Genomic DNA, 14369 nt, shown 5'->3' with positions numbered 1-14369 from the left:
ATGATTTTCTGTGTCCTCCATAAACTAATTTTATGGGAGTTTTTATGTATTGTTGTGGTCTTCAGTCCTGAGACTGGTTTGATGTAGCTCTCCATGCTACTCTATCTTGTGAAAGCTTCTTCATCTCCCAGTACCCACTGCAACCTGCATCCCTGTGAATCTGCTTAGTGTATTCATCTCTTGCTCCCCCTCTACGATTTTTACCCTCCACGCTGCCCTCCAGTACTAAATTGGTGATCCCTTGATGCCTCAGAACATGTCCTACCAACCGATCCATTCTTCTAGTCAAGTTGCGCCACAAATTCCTCTTCTCCCCAATTCTATTCAATACCTCCTCATTAGTTATGTGATCTACCCATCTAATCTTCAGCATTCTTCTGTAGCACCACATTTCGAAAGCTTCTATTCTCTTCTTGTCCAAACTATTTATCGTCCACGTTTCACTTCCATACATGGCTACACTCCATACAAATACTTTCAGAAACGACTTCCTGACACTTAAATCAATACTCGCTGTTAACAAATTTCTCTTCTTCAGAAATGCTTTCTTTGCCATTGGCAGTCTACATTTTATATCCTCTCTACTTCGACCATCATCAGTTATTTTGCTCCCTAAATAGCAAAAATCCTTTTCTACTTTAAGTGTCTCATTTCCTAATCTAATTCCCTCAGCATCACCCCACTTAATTCGACTACATTCCATTATCCTCGTTTTGTTTTTGTTTATGTTCATCTTATGTTTTATTTATATTTAAGTAAATTTACATCAAAATAGGTTCTGGAGTTGCTTTTCTGTGCTTGCAGGTATCGCGGTCGGAGACGCCGAGCTCGATCCTGTCGGTGGACAGCGACATCCGGTTCACGCGCAAGCTGGGCTCGCAGTACCGCTGCGGCTGCTGCGTTGTCGCCGCCTTCCTGGTGCTGTTGCTGGCCGCCGCCGTCGCCGTCTACTTCGGCTGTGAGTACTCCAGTCATCCACTATGTGCGAGGGGCATAGAGGCATTCAATAACTAGTGCAACACTTTCCTTTTCTCTCGACCAGTTTCGGGTGAAAAAATGCAGATTTCCTTGTGGAACATCGGGAAATATTCCCACTTCAGCCTTTTTAGTTTCACGAGGTTCCGATAGGTGGCATCGTTGTAGTGTTGTACGTAGTCTTCAAAATGGCGCTTGTAGCAGTGTGTGTCCAAGCAGAGAGTTTCCTCTGATAGAAAACCAGAGCATCGCGTATATTCATTGGCGCTTGCCGAACGTCTTTGGGGACCTGGCAGCGAACAAAGCCACAGTGGTTCGTTGGGCGAGGCTGTCATCATCGAAACAAGGTCGCGCAAGGCTGTCTGATCTCCCGCGTGCCGACTGGCCGCACCTAGCTGTGACTCCTGCAGTGTTGGAACGTGTGGACACTCTCGTTCGAGGTGATCGACGAATCAGTCATACACCTCGCTGCTCAACTGAACCTCTCTGTTGGTAGTACTGACACACTCGTCCACCAGTTGGGGTACTCAGAGGTCTGTGCTCACAGGGTTCCTCACCTCCTAACAGAAGACCACAACGAAGGACCGTCTGTGCGGAGTTCCTTCCACGTTACGAGGTTGATACCGACAATTTTTTTGTCGAACATCTTCACAGGTGATGAAACTGGCTTCATCGCTTTGTGCCGGAAACGAGATTGCAATCCGTGGAGATGAGCCTCACTACCTCCCTCCCGAAGAAACGGTTCAGAGCCGCACCCTCAGCTGGTAAAGTCATGGCGACCGTCTTCTGGGACTCTGAAGGGGTTATTCTGTTTGATGTCCTCCTTCATGGTGCAACGAACAACTCTGAAGTGCATCGTGCTACCCTCAGAAAATCGAACGAACTAGTTCTACATGACAACGCAAGGCCTCACCAAGTCTGCGCTTCCGAGAGCAGCTCACAAAACTTCATTAGACTGTTCCTCCTCATCCACCCTACAGCCCGTATCTCGCAACTTCTCACTTCCATCTGTTTGGCGCAACAAAAGATGTACTCCGCGCGAAGCAATACGCGGATGATGGGGAGTTTATTGATGTAGCAAGACGTTGGCTTCGACGTCGACCAGTAGAGGGTACCATGTGCGTAATTACGTCCTCCCAGTAAGATAGCGTAAGGAGCGTAAGGACGTCGCACTGAACAGAGATACTGTTAATGGGGGTTTACAGCAAAAAAAATAGGGAATAATGTAGTGTATCGGAATCCTGAATAGCCGGCCGTGTGGTTCTAGGCGCTTCAGTTCGGAACCGCGCGACTGCTATGGTCTCAGGTTCGAATCCTGCCTCGGACATGGATGTCTGTGATGTCCTTAGGTTAGTTAGGTGTAAGTAGTTCTAAGTTCTAGGGGACTGATGACCTCAGATGTTAAGTCCCATAGTGCTCAGAACCATTTGAACTATTTGAATCCTGAATAAAACCAACCTGTTTTCAGAAAAAAATATGTTACACTACTTACTGAATGCCTCTCGTGCATATCCAGCCACATGACTTTGTCCATTCATATTGACACTAGGTGGTCTCATGGACCCTAGCTCCATTTTCCCGTGTGGTTTATTTTAAAAGTAGAACGCCCATTTACTTTGCAGTGCACGCTCCAGGTGTCTTTCGTAGTATTTTTCCAAATCAGGTAACGACCCCACAACGCAGTTCGTAAGAAGCAACTTGGAATAGTAGCTAATAATTTTCAGATCCACCAACAGCTCACTGTTTTTCAAGCGATAACTATAACATATGCCAGCACATTTGCCTTGTACAAACGAACAGAACTTATAACTTAAAGTTTATTACACGTTTGATTTTTGTTTAGGAAACGTGTATACGTAATCAGTCTAAGCTATTTACAAATGGTTCAGAAAAAAGCCAGTTGGGCTTGCGAAGATCCTACCATATCAGTAACTAATTTTCCGAGACAGATAGCGTTTTTCAGGATCCCATATTTCACAATTTGTATAAAGATCGGGGTGAAACTTGTTCAAGACTTCAACTGAACTTTCAGTTACAATTTTAAAAGACGTGGTAGGCCTTCAGCTTAGTGACTGATATTAAAAAATTATACTCATATAAGACAATGGAAGAAGGAATAAATGGGACCTGTACGAAATATTCGACAATACATCACGCAGTCTTAGGCGTTTGGCAAGCGTCCCGCCAGTGATAAAATACGAAATCCAACATAGTGAACTGATTTTTGTATCTTATGCTGTAAACAACACGCGTGTATCAATTACGTGGAAATGTGCACGCTTTCAGAGCCAGTAGCTCTTTCTGGCAGAAGGATTGAAGGGATAAAATATACAGAATGATTCACGAAGATATGCAAATATTTTAATATGTTATTCTACCAATAAAACCAAAGAAAAAGTTTATATAAACATAGGTCCGTAAATGTTTCGTTGCGGAGTTCTGAAAAATTACTGCAGATATATGTCTGGGACATGTTTTATTAGATTCACCAGACCAATAACAACAAAATAAATGGAACTTGTGCTTTACTTTGACCTCGTGCAGTTCTTCGATGGCTTCATATTAGCGAAGTTGCTAAATTCAGGCAACTCCGTAACTAAACATTTGCGGACCTATGTTCATATGAACGTTTTTCTTTAGTTTTGGATGTAGAATAACATATTAAAATATTTGCGTATCTCCGTGAATCACACTGTATAATAATGATAATACCGTGCAGGCCCTACAGCAGTGTAGTGGCTGTTACATAGTTACCGTTATTTTTTGCTGTCAGCTAATTTATTGTTGCATAATGAATAATGAAGCAATTCCTGATCCACTGCAGTAACTACCTCCAACTCGGAAAGGGCATTTTCATCAGTTATCGACGTACATGTCTCAGTTTCACTGTCAGAGATCCGTGTGACAAAGTACAAAGTATGTGTGAGAGGGAGATGATTTTCTTCCATTCGTTCCACAGGCTGTAGCCACATTATGTCACACATTAATGTCATTATCTGAAGAACACTGTTATTATCAACACCGACGTTTTTGAGATTCCCGATTCTCGCGCACTTTGTCTGCTACTGATGTGCGGATTAGCCGCGACAGCAGCTAAAACACCTACTTGGGGATCATCATTTGTTGCAGGTCGTGGATGACGTTTCACATGTGGCTGAACACTTCCTGTTTCCTTAAATAACGTAACTATCCGGCGAACGGTCCGGACACTTGGATGATGTCGTCCAGGATACCGAACAGCATACACAGAACGCGCCCGTTGGGCATTTTGATCACAATAGCCATACATCAACACGATATCAACCTTTTCCGCAATTGCTAAATGGTCCATTTTAACACGGGTAATGTATCACGAAGCAAATATCGTCGGCACTGGCGGAATGTTACGTGATACCACGTACTTATACGTTTGTGACTATTGCAGCGCCATCTATCACAAAGGGAAAAAAGTGGTCCAACTAAAACATTCATATTTCTTTACGTACTACACGAATATGTACTAAAAATGGGGGTTCCTATTTAAAAAAACCCAGTTTATATCCGTTTGACCTATGGCTATCTAGCTTGCCAACCATAGCGCCCCTTCAAGCGAGACGAGTTTCGTTCTTTGTAGTTTTTTCGTTTGACGCTTATTGGTTCAAATGGCTCTGAGCACTATGGGACTCAACTGCTGAGGTCATTAGTCCCCTAGAACTTAGAACTAGTTAAACCTAACTAACCTAAGGACATCACAAACATCCATGCCCGAGGCAGGATTCGAACCTGCGACCGTAGCGGTCCGCCTTTAACCGCACTGCCACTTCGGCCGGCTTGACGCTTATTTCGTGAGATATTTGGCCTGGTCACTATCAATGGACCACCCTATATATATATATATATATATATATATATATATATATATATATATACATATATATATGGTGTCTGTCCTTTCGGATGACGGCTTCAGTGCAGCAGATGCACCCCAAGCTCGAACTTATACGCAAATCAACGAGACGCCGCGAGTAATGAGGCTAATGAGCAGGGCCACTACATTAGTAGTTGTGGTATAACTGGAGAATTCGCATCCTACAGGAAGCATCCTAGGGTAGTCCACGCAGTTGTGGTGGCCACCGTGTCCGGATGGTGAAGTAGTCAGCACATCCGCCTAGTAAGCAGGAGACCTGAGTTCGAATCTCGGTCCGGCACAAATTTTCTACTTGCCCCATTGACATATTAACAGCTTTTGTCTTTAATTTTTTTTTGTCTCACAAAGAATTTAGTTTAGCCACCGAAACACAGTCGAGCCTTAAGTTTTTACCCCTCACAGAATTTCACTTTACGCCTCAGGGGGTAATTATCCCCAGGTGGGGAACCACTGGTCTAGAGTGAGCAATTAGTACGTGAGAAGTTGCTGGTAAAATGCCACACTGTCACTCTAAGGATTCCCCAAGCCAAGCGCCGAGCTACAGAGTGAGTACGATGTTTACAGCAGTGCAGCAGCCTGTAAAGGAGAGCGGACAGCACTGGAGAGCTGACGCTGTGAGTTTGTGTGTTGCAGACACGCTGCTGGCGTCGGAGGGCCCCGCGGAGCAGGTGTTCGTCTGCTCAATGCGGGTGGCGCGCGGAGACGCCTTCCAGCCGCCGCTGGCCGACCCGGCGAGCGAGGCTTTCCGGGTGCGCGCGCGCTCCTACCGAGAGTCGCTCAACATGGCGCTGCGCCGCAGTCCGCTCCACTCCGCCTTCCTGGGCACCGAGGTGCTCGCCTTCGACGGGTCAGTACGCTACCTCCACTCTCCTCTGCAGTCTTGCACCGCCGACAGGTTGGATTTTCAAGGGAAGTGTGGGATTTAACATTCCCATTTTTACCGTTCTTTCGAACTTGAACTGAGGCACGAGTCTTTGCTCCCCTCCCCCCCCCCCCCCCCGCCTCCCTCCCCAAAAAAAGCTTCCTCATCTTCCCATCCTTTAACCCTCACCATACCAAAGGGGGAGGAGGGGTGTACTTTATGACCACCCTAATAAACTATTGTGATCTAGTCAATCACTTTACATTTTAAAATTTTGAAAACACACTGAAGCACCAAAGAAACTAGTATAGGCAGAGACATGTACACATGCAGATTACGGCTCTGCGGTCGGCAACGCTTGTAGAAGACAACAAGTGGCCGGCGGAGTTGTTAGATCGGTTACTGCTACTGCAATGGCAGGTTATCAAGATTAACTGAGTTTGAACGGGGTGTTATAGTCGGCGCACAAGCGATAGGACAAAGCATCTCCGAGGAAGCGATGGATTGGGGATTTTCGCGTATGACCATTTCACGAGTGTACTGTGAATATCAGGAATCCGGTAAAACATCAAATCTCCGACATCGCTGCGGCCGGAAAAGGATCCTGCAAGAAGGAGACCAACGACGACTGAAGAGACTCGTTCAATGTGACGGGTGTGCAACCCTTCCGCAAAATGCTGCAGATTTCAATGCTGGGACTTCAACAAGTGTCACCGTGCGAACCATTCAACGAAACATCATCGATATGTAAGTCTGCAGGCTTTCGTGGCCATTGTCACTGAAGTTAAAATCGTCTGGGTAATTAGGCCATGTCATATTTCCTCTAAAATAATCGATGTTTCGACCTCTCTGCTGGGATCTGTTCCGGCAGTAGTGGACACCAGACGATCCTGAGGAAGATCCGAGTAGACGGGTCAAAACATCGATCATTTAGAAGAAATATGACGTGGCCCAATAACCCAGAAGATTTTAACTTCATCATCGATATGGGCTTTCGGGGCCGAAGCACGACACAAATCCTTACGCCTCGCCTAGGCCCGTCAACACCGACATTGGACTGTTGATGACTGGAAACATGTTGCCTGGTCGGACGAGCCACACTTCGAATTGCATCGAACGGATGGACGTGTGTGGGCATGGAGACAACCTCATGAATTCGTGGATCTGCATTCAGCAGGGGACTGTTCAAGCTGGTGAAAGGTGTGGGGCGTGTGCAGCTAGAGTAATATGGGACCTCTGATGCGTCTAGATACGACTCTGAAAGATGACACGTACGTAAGCAGCCTGTCTGATTACCTGCATCCATTCATGTCCATTTTGCATTCCGACGGACTTGGGCAGTTCCAGCAGGACACTACAACACCCCAAACGTCCAGAATTGCTGCAGAGTGGTTCGAGGAACACTCTGCTGAGTTTAAACACTTCCGCTGGCCACCACACTCCCCAGATATGAACATTATGGAGCACATCTGGGATGCCTTGCAACGTGCTGTTCAGAAGAGATCTCCACCCCCTCGTATTCTTACGAACTTATGGACAGCCCTACAGGATACATGGTGTCAATTCCCTTCAGTGCTACTTCAGACATTAGTCCAGTGCATGCCAAGTCGTGTTGCGGCACTTCGGCATACTCGCGGGGGCCCTACGCGATATTAGGCAGGTGTACCAGTTTCTTTGGTTCTTCAGTGTAACATTCTCATTTCCACTGTTCTTTCTAACTTCGACTGAAGCTCCCTCATCTCCCCACGCTTCTGTCTCCTTTGACCCTCGCAACACCAAAGGGATGGGTGAGTGGAGGGATGGGGAGTAGTACTTTGTGCCCACTTGAGGAAGCTATATCATACTCTAGTCAGCCACTTATATATGACTGACAGGTGACACGTACGTAAGCATCTTGTCTGATATATGTGTGTGTGTGTGTGTGTGTGTGTGTGTGAGCGAGAGAGAGAGAGAGAGAGAGAGAGAGAGAGAGAGAGAGAGAGAGAGAGAGAGAGGTCCGAGAGAACTGACAACACATAGATATACACATAATTAAGAAGGGAACGGCCAATGACTTTTCAATAGCGATGCACACCAGGCTTGGACTCTTATGGGAATCAGCGAAAAGCCACTAGTAATGAGGGTGTTGTCCAAGGGGCACTGCATTAGTAGTGAGTGGAGAATTTGGGTCTGACAGGAGGCACGCTAGTGTAGTCTGTGCAGATCCAATGACGACTGTGTCTGGATGACACAATTGTGAATGCATCTGCCTAATAAGCGGATGGTCTGGTTTAGAATCCCTGTCTGGGCACACATTTTCAACTTTCCCCATCGATTTAAATCAATGCTCATTTGCAGCCAGTGTCTATAGTTCCTTTTTGCCATAAGTATTTATAGTTTCTAATTAATTTTTCTACTTGTTTCCATACATGTTTTAAAATTTTTCAGTTACACTTAATCCAAAACTTTAAGTCTCAGTAGTAGATGACACTTTCTCCAATGATTGTCATGTTCAGTATTTTCAGTTTCAGCACCTTACTTACACGTCAGTTTCTCTTAAAGAGATTTTCATGTTCTGAACCATACTAACACATCAGTACATCTTTCAAAAGATTGTTCTTAATATAGTCAACAGCAATTAACGAATTTAGGTTTATTAAATTTTTTGTAGGCGTAAACATAAGAATTTGACTGAGTCATATCTTCTAGATCTTGTTTGTTATGAATAAGCTTATCTGCTCACATTTTGACTGTTTGGTTTTGAATTGCACCAGGCGAGTCTTACTCGCATTTAGACTCAACCCATTTAGCTGAAACCAAATTTCTAAGCCCACAGCTCATGGTCTCACAGTAGTGTTCTCACTTCCTGAGCACGGGGTCCCAGGTTCGATTCCCAGCAGCGTCAGAGAGTTTCACCTACCTCAAGATGATGGGTGTTGTGTCATCTTCATCATCGTCATTCATCCCCATTATGGTCTGAGGAAGGCAATGACAAACCACCTCCATTAGGACCTAGCCTAGTATGGCAGTGCGGGTCTCCTGCATTGCTCCCCTACACTCTGTCAAGAAGCATGGGACTTCATTTCCATTTCCAACTTTCTAAGATACTGAGTGTACTGATCACAGATTTGGGAATTTTGGCTGAATCCTCATTTTTAACTAAGACAGGAGTACCATCTGTGAACAGAACTGATGTGGGGTTAATATTTAATGGTTAGTCATTAATATAGGAGAGAAATATGACTGAGTCTAATATAGAGCCTTGTGCAACTCTCTGAAATATTTTTTCAGTCCGAAAAATAATCTGCACCATTTAAAGAGATGCTAACTCCATGGTTTCCGTTTGATACGTAGAATTTACTCCACTGTAGGGCACTGACACTGATGCCATACTTTTCAAGCTTGTAAATAAGCAATGCGTGGTTTACAGAAGCAAATGCCTTTGTGAGGTCGTAGAAAATTCCTGTCACCTTATTGCTCTTGTCTAATGATGTGCTTATTTTCTCAAAGAACTGTTCACAGCACCTATGTTGTTTTTCACTTGTCAAAAACCAAATTGATTATTTAGCATAATAGAATATTTTGCAATGAAATTTTAGATTTGAGGAACAGTAAGTTTTTCGGATATGTTAGATATGACTGGTAGAACTGAGATAGGATGATGGTCTCTCTTGATCCCTTCTTGAAGAGTGGTTTGACTTCAGCATATTCCAGTACCTCTGGGACACAGCCATCTTCAAAACATTGATTTATTATTTGAGCTAGGGGCACTGGAATATTGTTGTGTACTGATTAAATAACATTGGTGCTTAAGCCATCTTAGATTGCAGGTTTTTATTTTTTAATGCTAGGATTGCATTTTCTACATCCTTCCCAGAAACTTTTAAAAATTTAGTACAGTTTTCATTTAGGGCAAAGGAGCTGACATCAGAATTTGCAACATTTACAAAGAAGTCATTAAAGCACTCTGGTATGTGAGTTGGATTTACAATGGTATTTACTTCAGTGTCAATTTTTGAAATTTCTTGGTTACAGGCTTTAACATCTAACTCAGATTTAATGACTGATCACACAGCCTTTGTTTTATTTTTATGATTTAATATTAGCCTGTTATTTGCCAATTGTTTTGCTGCCTAGGCAACTCTCTTAAATATGGTTTTATAGAGTCTAACATATTCAATGAAATCATTATCTTTATAATATTTTAATTCTCTGTGCATTTGCCTTTTCCTTACACTGGAAATTTTTATGGCCTGGGTAATCCACTTTCATTTGTCATTTTATTGCTGCAGAGTCCAGGTGGAAATAATTAAAGATACCAAGAAAACTACTTAGGAATTTCTCAAATTTTCATCACTTGAGTTAGAATGATCAAAAGACCATTTTTTCTCTTTAGCTTATTACTAAATATTTCCAAGTTTTCTGTGCTAAAGTTCCTTCTCATATGGATTCTTATACTTGAGATGTTTCTGCCTGCCTGTAGCAGTTCAATGAACAATGATCTGATATACCTAGATATATACAAAATTTATGAACATCCTTAGTTAGAACATTGTCAATAGAGGTTGCTGATTGGCCATTGCCCCTGGTAGATTCAAAGTAGTTCAATTTTAAACCATATTTCTTTACTAAGTCAGTGAATCTTGAAATGTAACTACTATCACACTTGGTATCATTATTAAAATCAGCAGCTATTAGATTTTTTCTCTACAAAGATCTTCTACCATAATTTGAAGCTCAAATAAGAACAGTTCTCCTGTTGATCTCCCTAGGATTCTGTATACTGAGATTACTGTAACATTTACTAGTGAGTCTATTATTTCTACACAATAGCTCTCAAACAGATATTTTTCATTTCAATAATTAAAACAATTTCTGGTTTCATAATTTATACCACTATGTAAAGGTATATATGATCCTCCATGTGACTTGTTTCTTCTGAAAAAGCTATTTGCTAAACTGAAGTTCACTGTTTTCTTTAATTTTAATTGAGTTCTCAGTAAACTAGTGCTCATTTAGACAAACAACTCTAGTATTTGCACATTCTGACAGAATGATTTCCAGTTCGTCTATTTTGGAGCTTTTATTGTTTGAAGCATCAGTCTTAAACCAATTATAGTCCAGTGCCTAACATATCTGCATTGACTATTACTTATAGGCTTCAGCACAGGTTTTGCCAGATAATGATTTGATTTTGACTTTCTTAATTCTACACAAGTTTTTTTTACCCCCATCAGTACTTTGTTTCCCTTATTTTTTATAACCTGGCAGGTGTCTATGAACATCTTACTGAATATTTTTGAGCCCAACCTTTTCGCATGTAGACCATCTTTGGCAAGACACTTTGCACTTAGAAATCTGTTGGGTCCTAACTTCCAGTTTATTGCACTGCTCTTTAATGGTGCCGTTTATTCTCTGCACACAGCTGTCACTCACCGATCTCCTGTACACAATGCCACTGATTACTATTCTGGAGCCGGCCGGCCACACCGCGCGACCGCTACGCTCGCAGGTTCGAATCCTGCCTCGGGCATGGATGCATGTGATGTCCTTAGTTAGGTGTAAGTAGTTCTAAGTTCTAGGGGACCGATGACCTCAGAAGTTAAGTCCCATAGTGCTCGGAGCCACTATTCTGGAATTCGTGTAGACTGTAGAGGTTTCTGGCCGTTGGAATAAGGTTCCTTGTGTGGTTTAAAATTTCTTCTTCGCTGTTGTTTTGAAGGGAATTTGTTCCCACATGGATAAAAAGACGTTATGGATTGCTGTTACGCGTATCTGCTATGCTCTCTCTGGAGTTTAAGACATTATTTAGATGTTTATGCAATATATGTGTCATGATTCCTGGTCGAACGTCGATTTCGGAGTTTGGAACGCCATGTTTTTCAACAATCACTTACAACAAAGAATTCACTTTCTATCTTACTATAACGCACCTTTTTGTCCTTTTTCTGCATAACAATGATCCACTTATATTTGTTTAGTTCTTCCGTATTTTCAGTTTCTTTTTCTTTCGCAATGGCGGCTGAATTTTTTCGCCATATGTCAGCTGTATCACTCACCTTATTTTCCGATGTAGGTCCATTTAATATTAGAGTTTTTACACATACACTACGTTTTTCACGTTCCAATGCAATATTTTCCTGCTTTGGCAACGCCAGTTCTGCTGTCAGAGCGTCAATGTCACTCTAAAGAACACGAATAATTTCGTCTTCAGAACTTGATGCGGATGTTAATGGCGCATTTTCGTCATGTCCCCGATTTAAAGCCAATGTGGACTTCCCTACTTATGCAGAGATGAAGAGGCTTGCACAGAACAAGGTAGTGTGGAGAGTTACATCAACTCAGTCTTTGGAAAGAAGCAGTAAGAATATTGTGTAAAGTAAGTAACTTCACATCTTGCGCAGCCTATTGAAGCCTCTTGCACTTCTTACTTTTTATTTCCCAGTACATTTATTCCACAAGTCGCTTTAGTTTGGTTAACAGATATATTGACACGTTCAGTATTCCTCAAAGTTCTCTTTTTTCATGTGATCAGTGGAAAATGATAAATGAATAAATGAGTCCATGGTATTATTTTTAATTAGTCATTTTTCTGGTGTCATGAGGGTGTACCTTTGCACTTGACACTAGTTCTCTGCTATCTTTTATTACCACATTGTTGTTTTATACACTAATGGAAAATGAAGAATTAACACCTGTAATGACATTATGCCTTTTGAGCTTCATTCTAGAGAGTTCAACATTTTAGAAATGCAAAGATTGCAACAAAGAGCGCAGCTTGTGTAATTGAATTTTAATGACAACATAAGGAATAGGATAGGTGGCTACTCACTATAGAGATGACACATTGAGTGCAGACACTCACAATGAAAAGACAGTTACATATGCAGCTATTGGCCAAAGTCTTCCTCAGCAAAGAAAACATTCACACAAGCAAGCACACCTCACGAACACTCAGTCACCACCACCAGCAGCTCCGATCGGTCAGGGCTGCCACTGGTGGCAGTCGAGTTTGCATGTGATGTGGTTACTTGTGTGAATGTGTTTATGTTTTCTTTGCTGAGGAAGGCTTTGGCCTATAGACGCAAGTTTAATGTCTTTTCGTTGTGCCTGTTTGCACTCAATGGGTCATCTTTACAGTGAGTAGTAGTCTATAGAGTGTTGTTATTTCAACTTGGAGTTTCCATTGTTTAATTGAATTTTAGTGATTTTGTGTTGTGATCAAGTTAAAGGCTAGAGAGTCATTTTAAAGAAATGCCCAGCATGTTGGACAAGCAATTGCAGATATGTTTCAAAGTTGGTCATGGTTTTACAAGAAAGATATTCATGTTTTGTCATGGTATCAGATGGCAGCAGCAAACAAGTTTGTACCTCAGCTGTTGTACTTGGTTGTCAGCCACTGCTGACTGCATGGTGACCACAGTACATACTCGTGCCAAAATTATATCCAGCTTATACTACTGCCAGGAAAATTCTTAGCAATGTGATGAAAGTCACCTTCAATTGAACAGTTAAAAATGTAGGCAAGACTGTTTTCTGAACCCCCAGGTATTATGACATGATCATCTTTAGCAAGATTTTTCTCTAGAGAGCAGAAATCACATATATCATTGCTGAACCATACACATGAATAAGCTGGCAATCTGATATTATACATATACCACCAAAAAATTATAATGTGGATACCAATTCATTTGTCAGCCATGAAAGCCTGACTTATTTAATAACTTATAAAGCTAAGTACATTTTAAAATGATTGCCCATAATGACCTCATCAATCACTTGATCATTACATTGAAAGATTCTTCCTTGTGTGTGTTTTCCTCCACTTACTACTTGTGATTAACTTTTGCCATGGTTTCAGTCTCAGCACATTAGATGTTGCATTTGATTGTTAAGGTTTTACAGAATATCCATTTGGAGAGTACAAATATATTATTATATGAAACTTTTTCATTTATATATAGGATGGAGTCAAAGGATTTGGTGGTTCATTTTAACCTTCATTTTGATCCATACTGGATGAATATCGATGTACCATTGGTGGTGGAAGCCCTTAAGCAAGGTGTTGTCAATCCTGAATCACTATACTTCTCCAACTACACAATTGACCCAGGCAGCCTGGAAGTTAAAGGTAATATATTATTTGTTTATTTCTCTCTATATTTTTATACGTTTTGACAAGGAAGGCCTGTGATACATTATAAAGAGTGAGACAAACTTCATACATCATTAGTAGTTTGTAAAATTTATTATTTGAAATATGTGTTACCAGGTGCAATCATTCCAGATGTTTTTATATTGGTATGATAAACATCAGCAGTCCACCTGGATGAGTGGCCATTGCCAAACTGGCCAAGAACAAAGTAGACTAGTCTGTGGCAAAATATGCAGCTGATCATAACACACTTGATTTGAAGGATCCTTCCCTCCACCAGCAGATGTTCTGAACTGCGCAGATGGGAATTAACCTTACAACACTTTGTCCTCTCCCATAACTAACCTGGCCCCAAACCTCTCTCCCCACCAATACGCTACTATCCCTTCCCTTCTTCATCGTCTCCAGATTGCTGTTTGCATCCCACAGGATAGCTGCATTCTGGCCCGAGATGCTGGAGTTGGCAGTCATGTGTGCATCAGATGTGC

At 42.0% G+C, this 14369-nt stretch overlaps 1 protein-coding gene across 1 annotated transcript in view; it reads left to right on the top strand.

Moving 5' to 3' along the window:
• The window catches only part of LOC124622426 (atrial natriuretic peptide-converting enzyme), a 276927-nt gene that overhangs the window by 176808 nt on the left and 85750 nt on the right, over positions 1-14369 (top strand). Inside the window, exons 2-4 of the mRNA XM_047148159.1 lie at positions 805-958; positions 5516-5729; positions 13691-13857. Coding sequence (XP_047004115.1) covers positions 805-958; positions 5516-5729; positions 13691-13857 — 535 coding nt within the window. The remainder of the gene's footprint in view (positions 1-804; positions 959-5515; positions 5730-13690; positions 13858-14369) is intronic.

This window comes from Schistocerca americana, chromosome 1, assembly GCF_021461395.2.
Source record: "Schistocerca americana isolate TAMUIC-IGC-003095 chromosome 1, iqSchAmer2.1, whole genome shotgun sequence".
NCBI classification, from domain to species: domain Eukaryota; kingdom Metazoa; phylum Arthropoda; class Insecta; order Orthoptera; family Acrididae; genus Schistocerca; species Schistocerca americana.
Note: the sequence above shows the minus strand (reverse complement) of the source record. Positions and strands in the feature narration are given on the sequence as shown.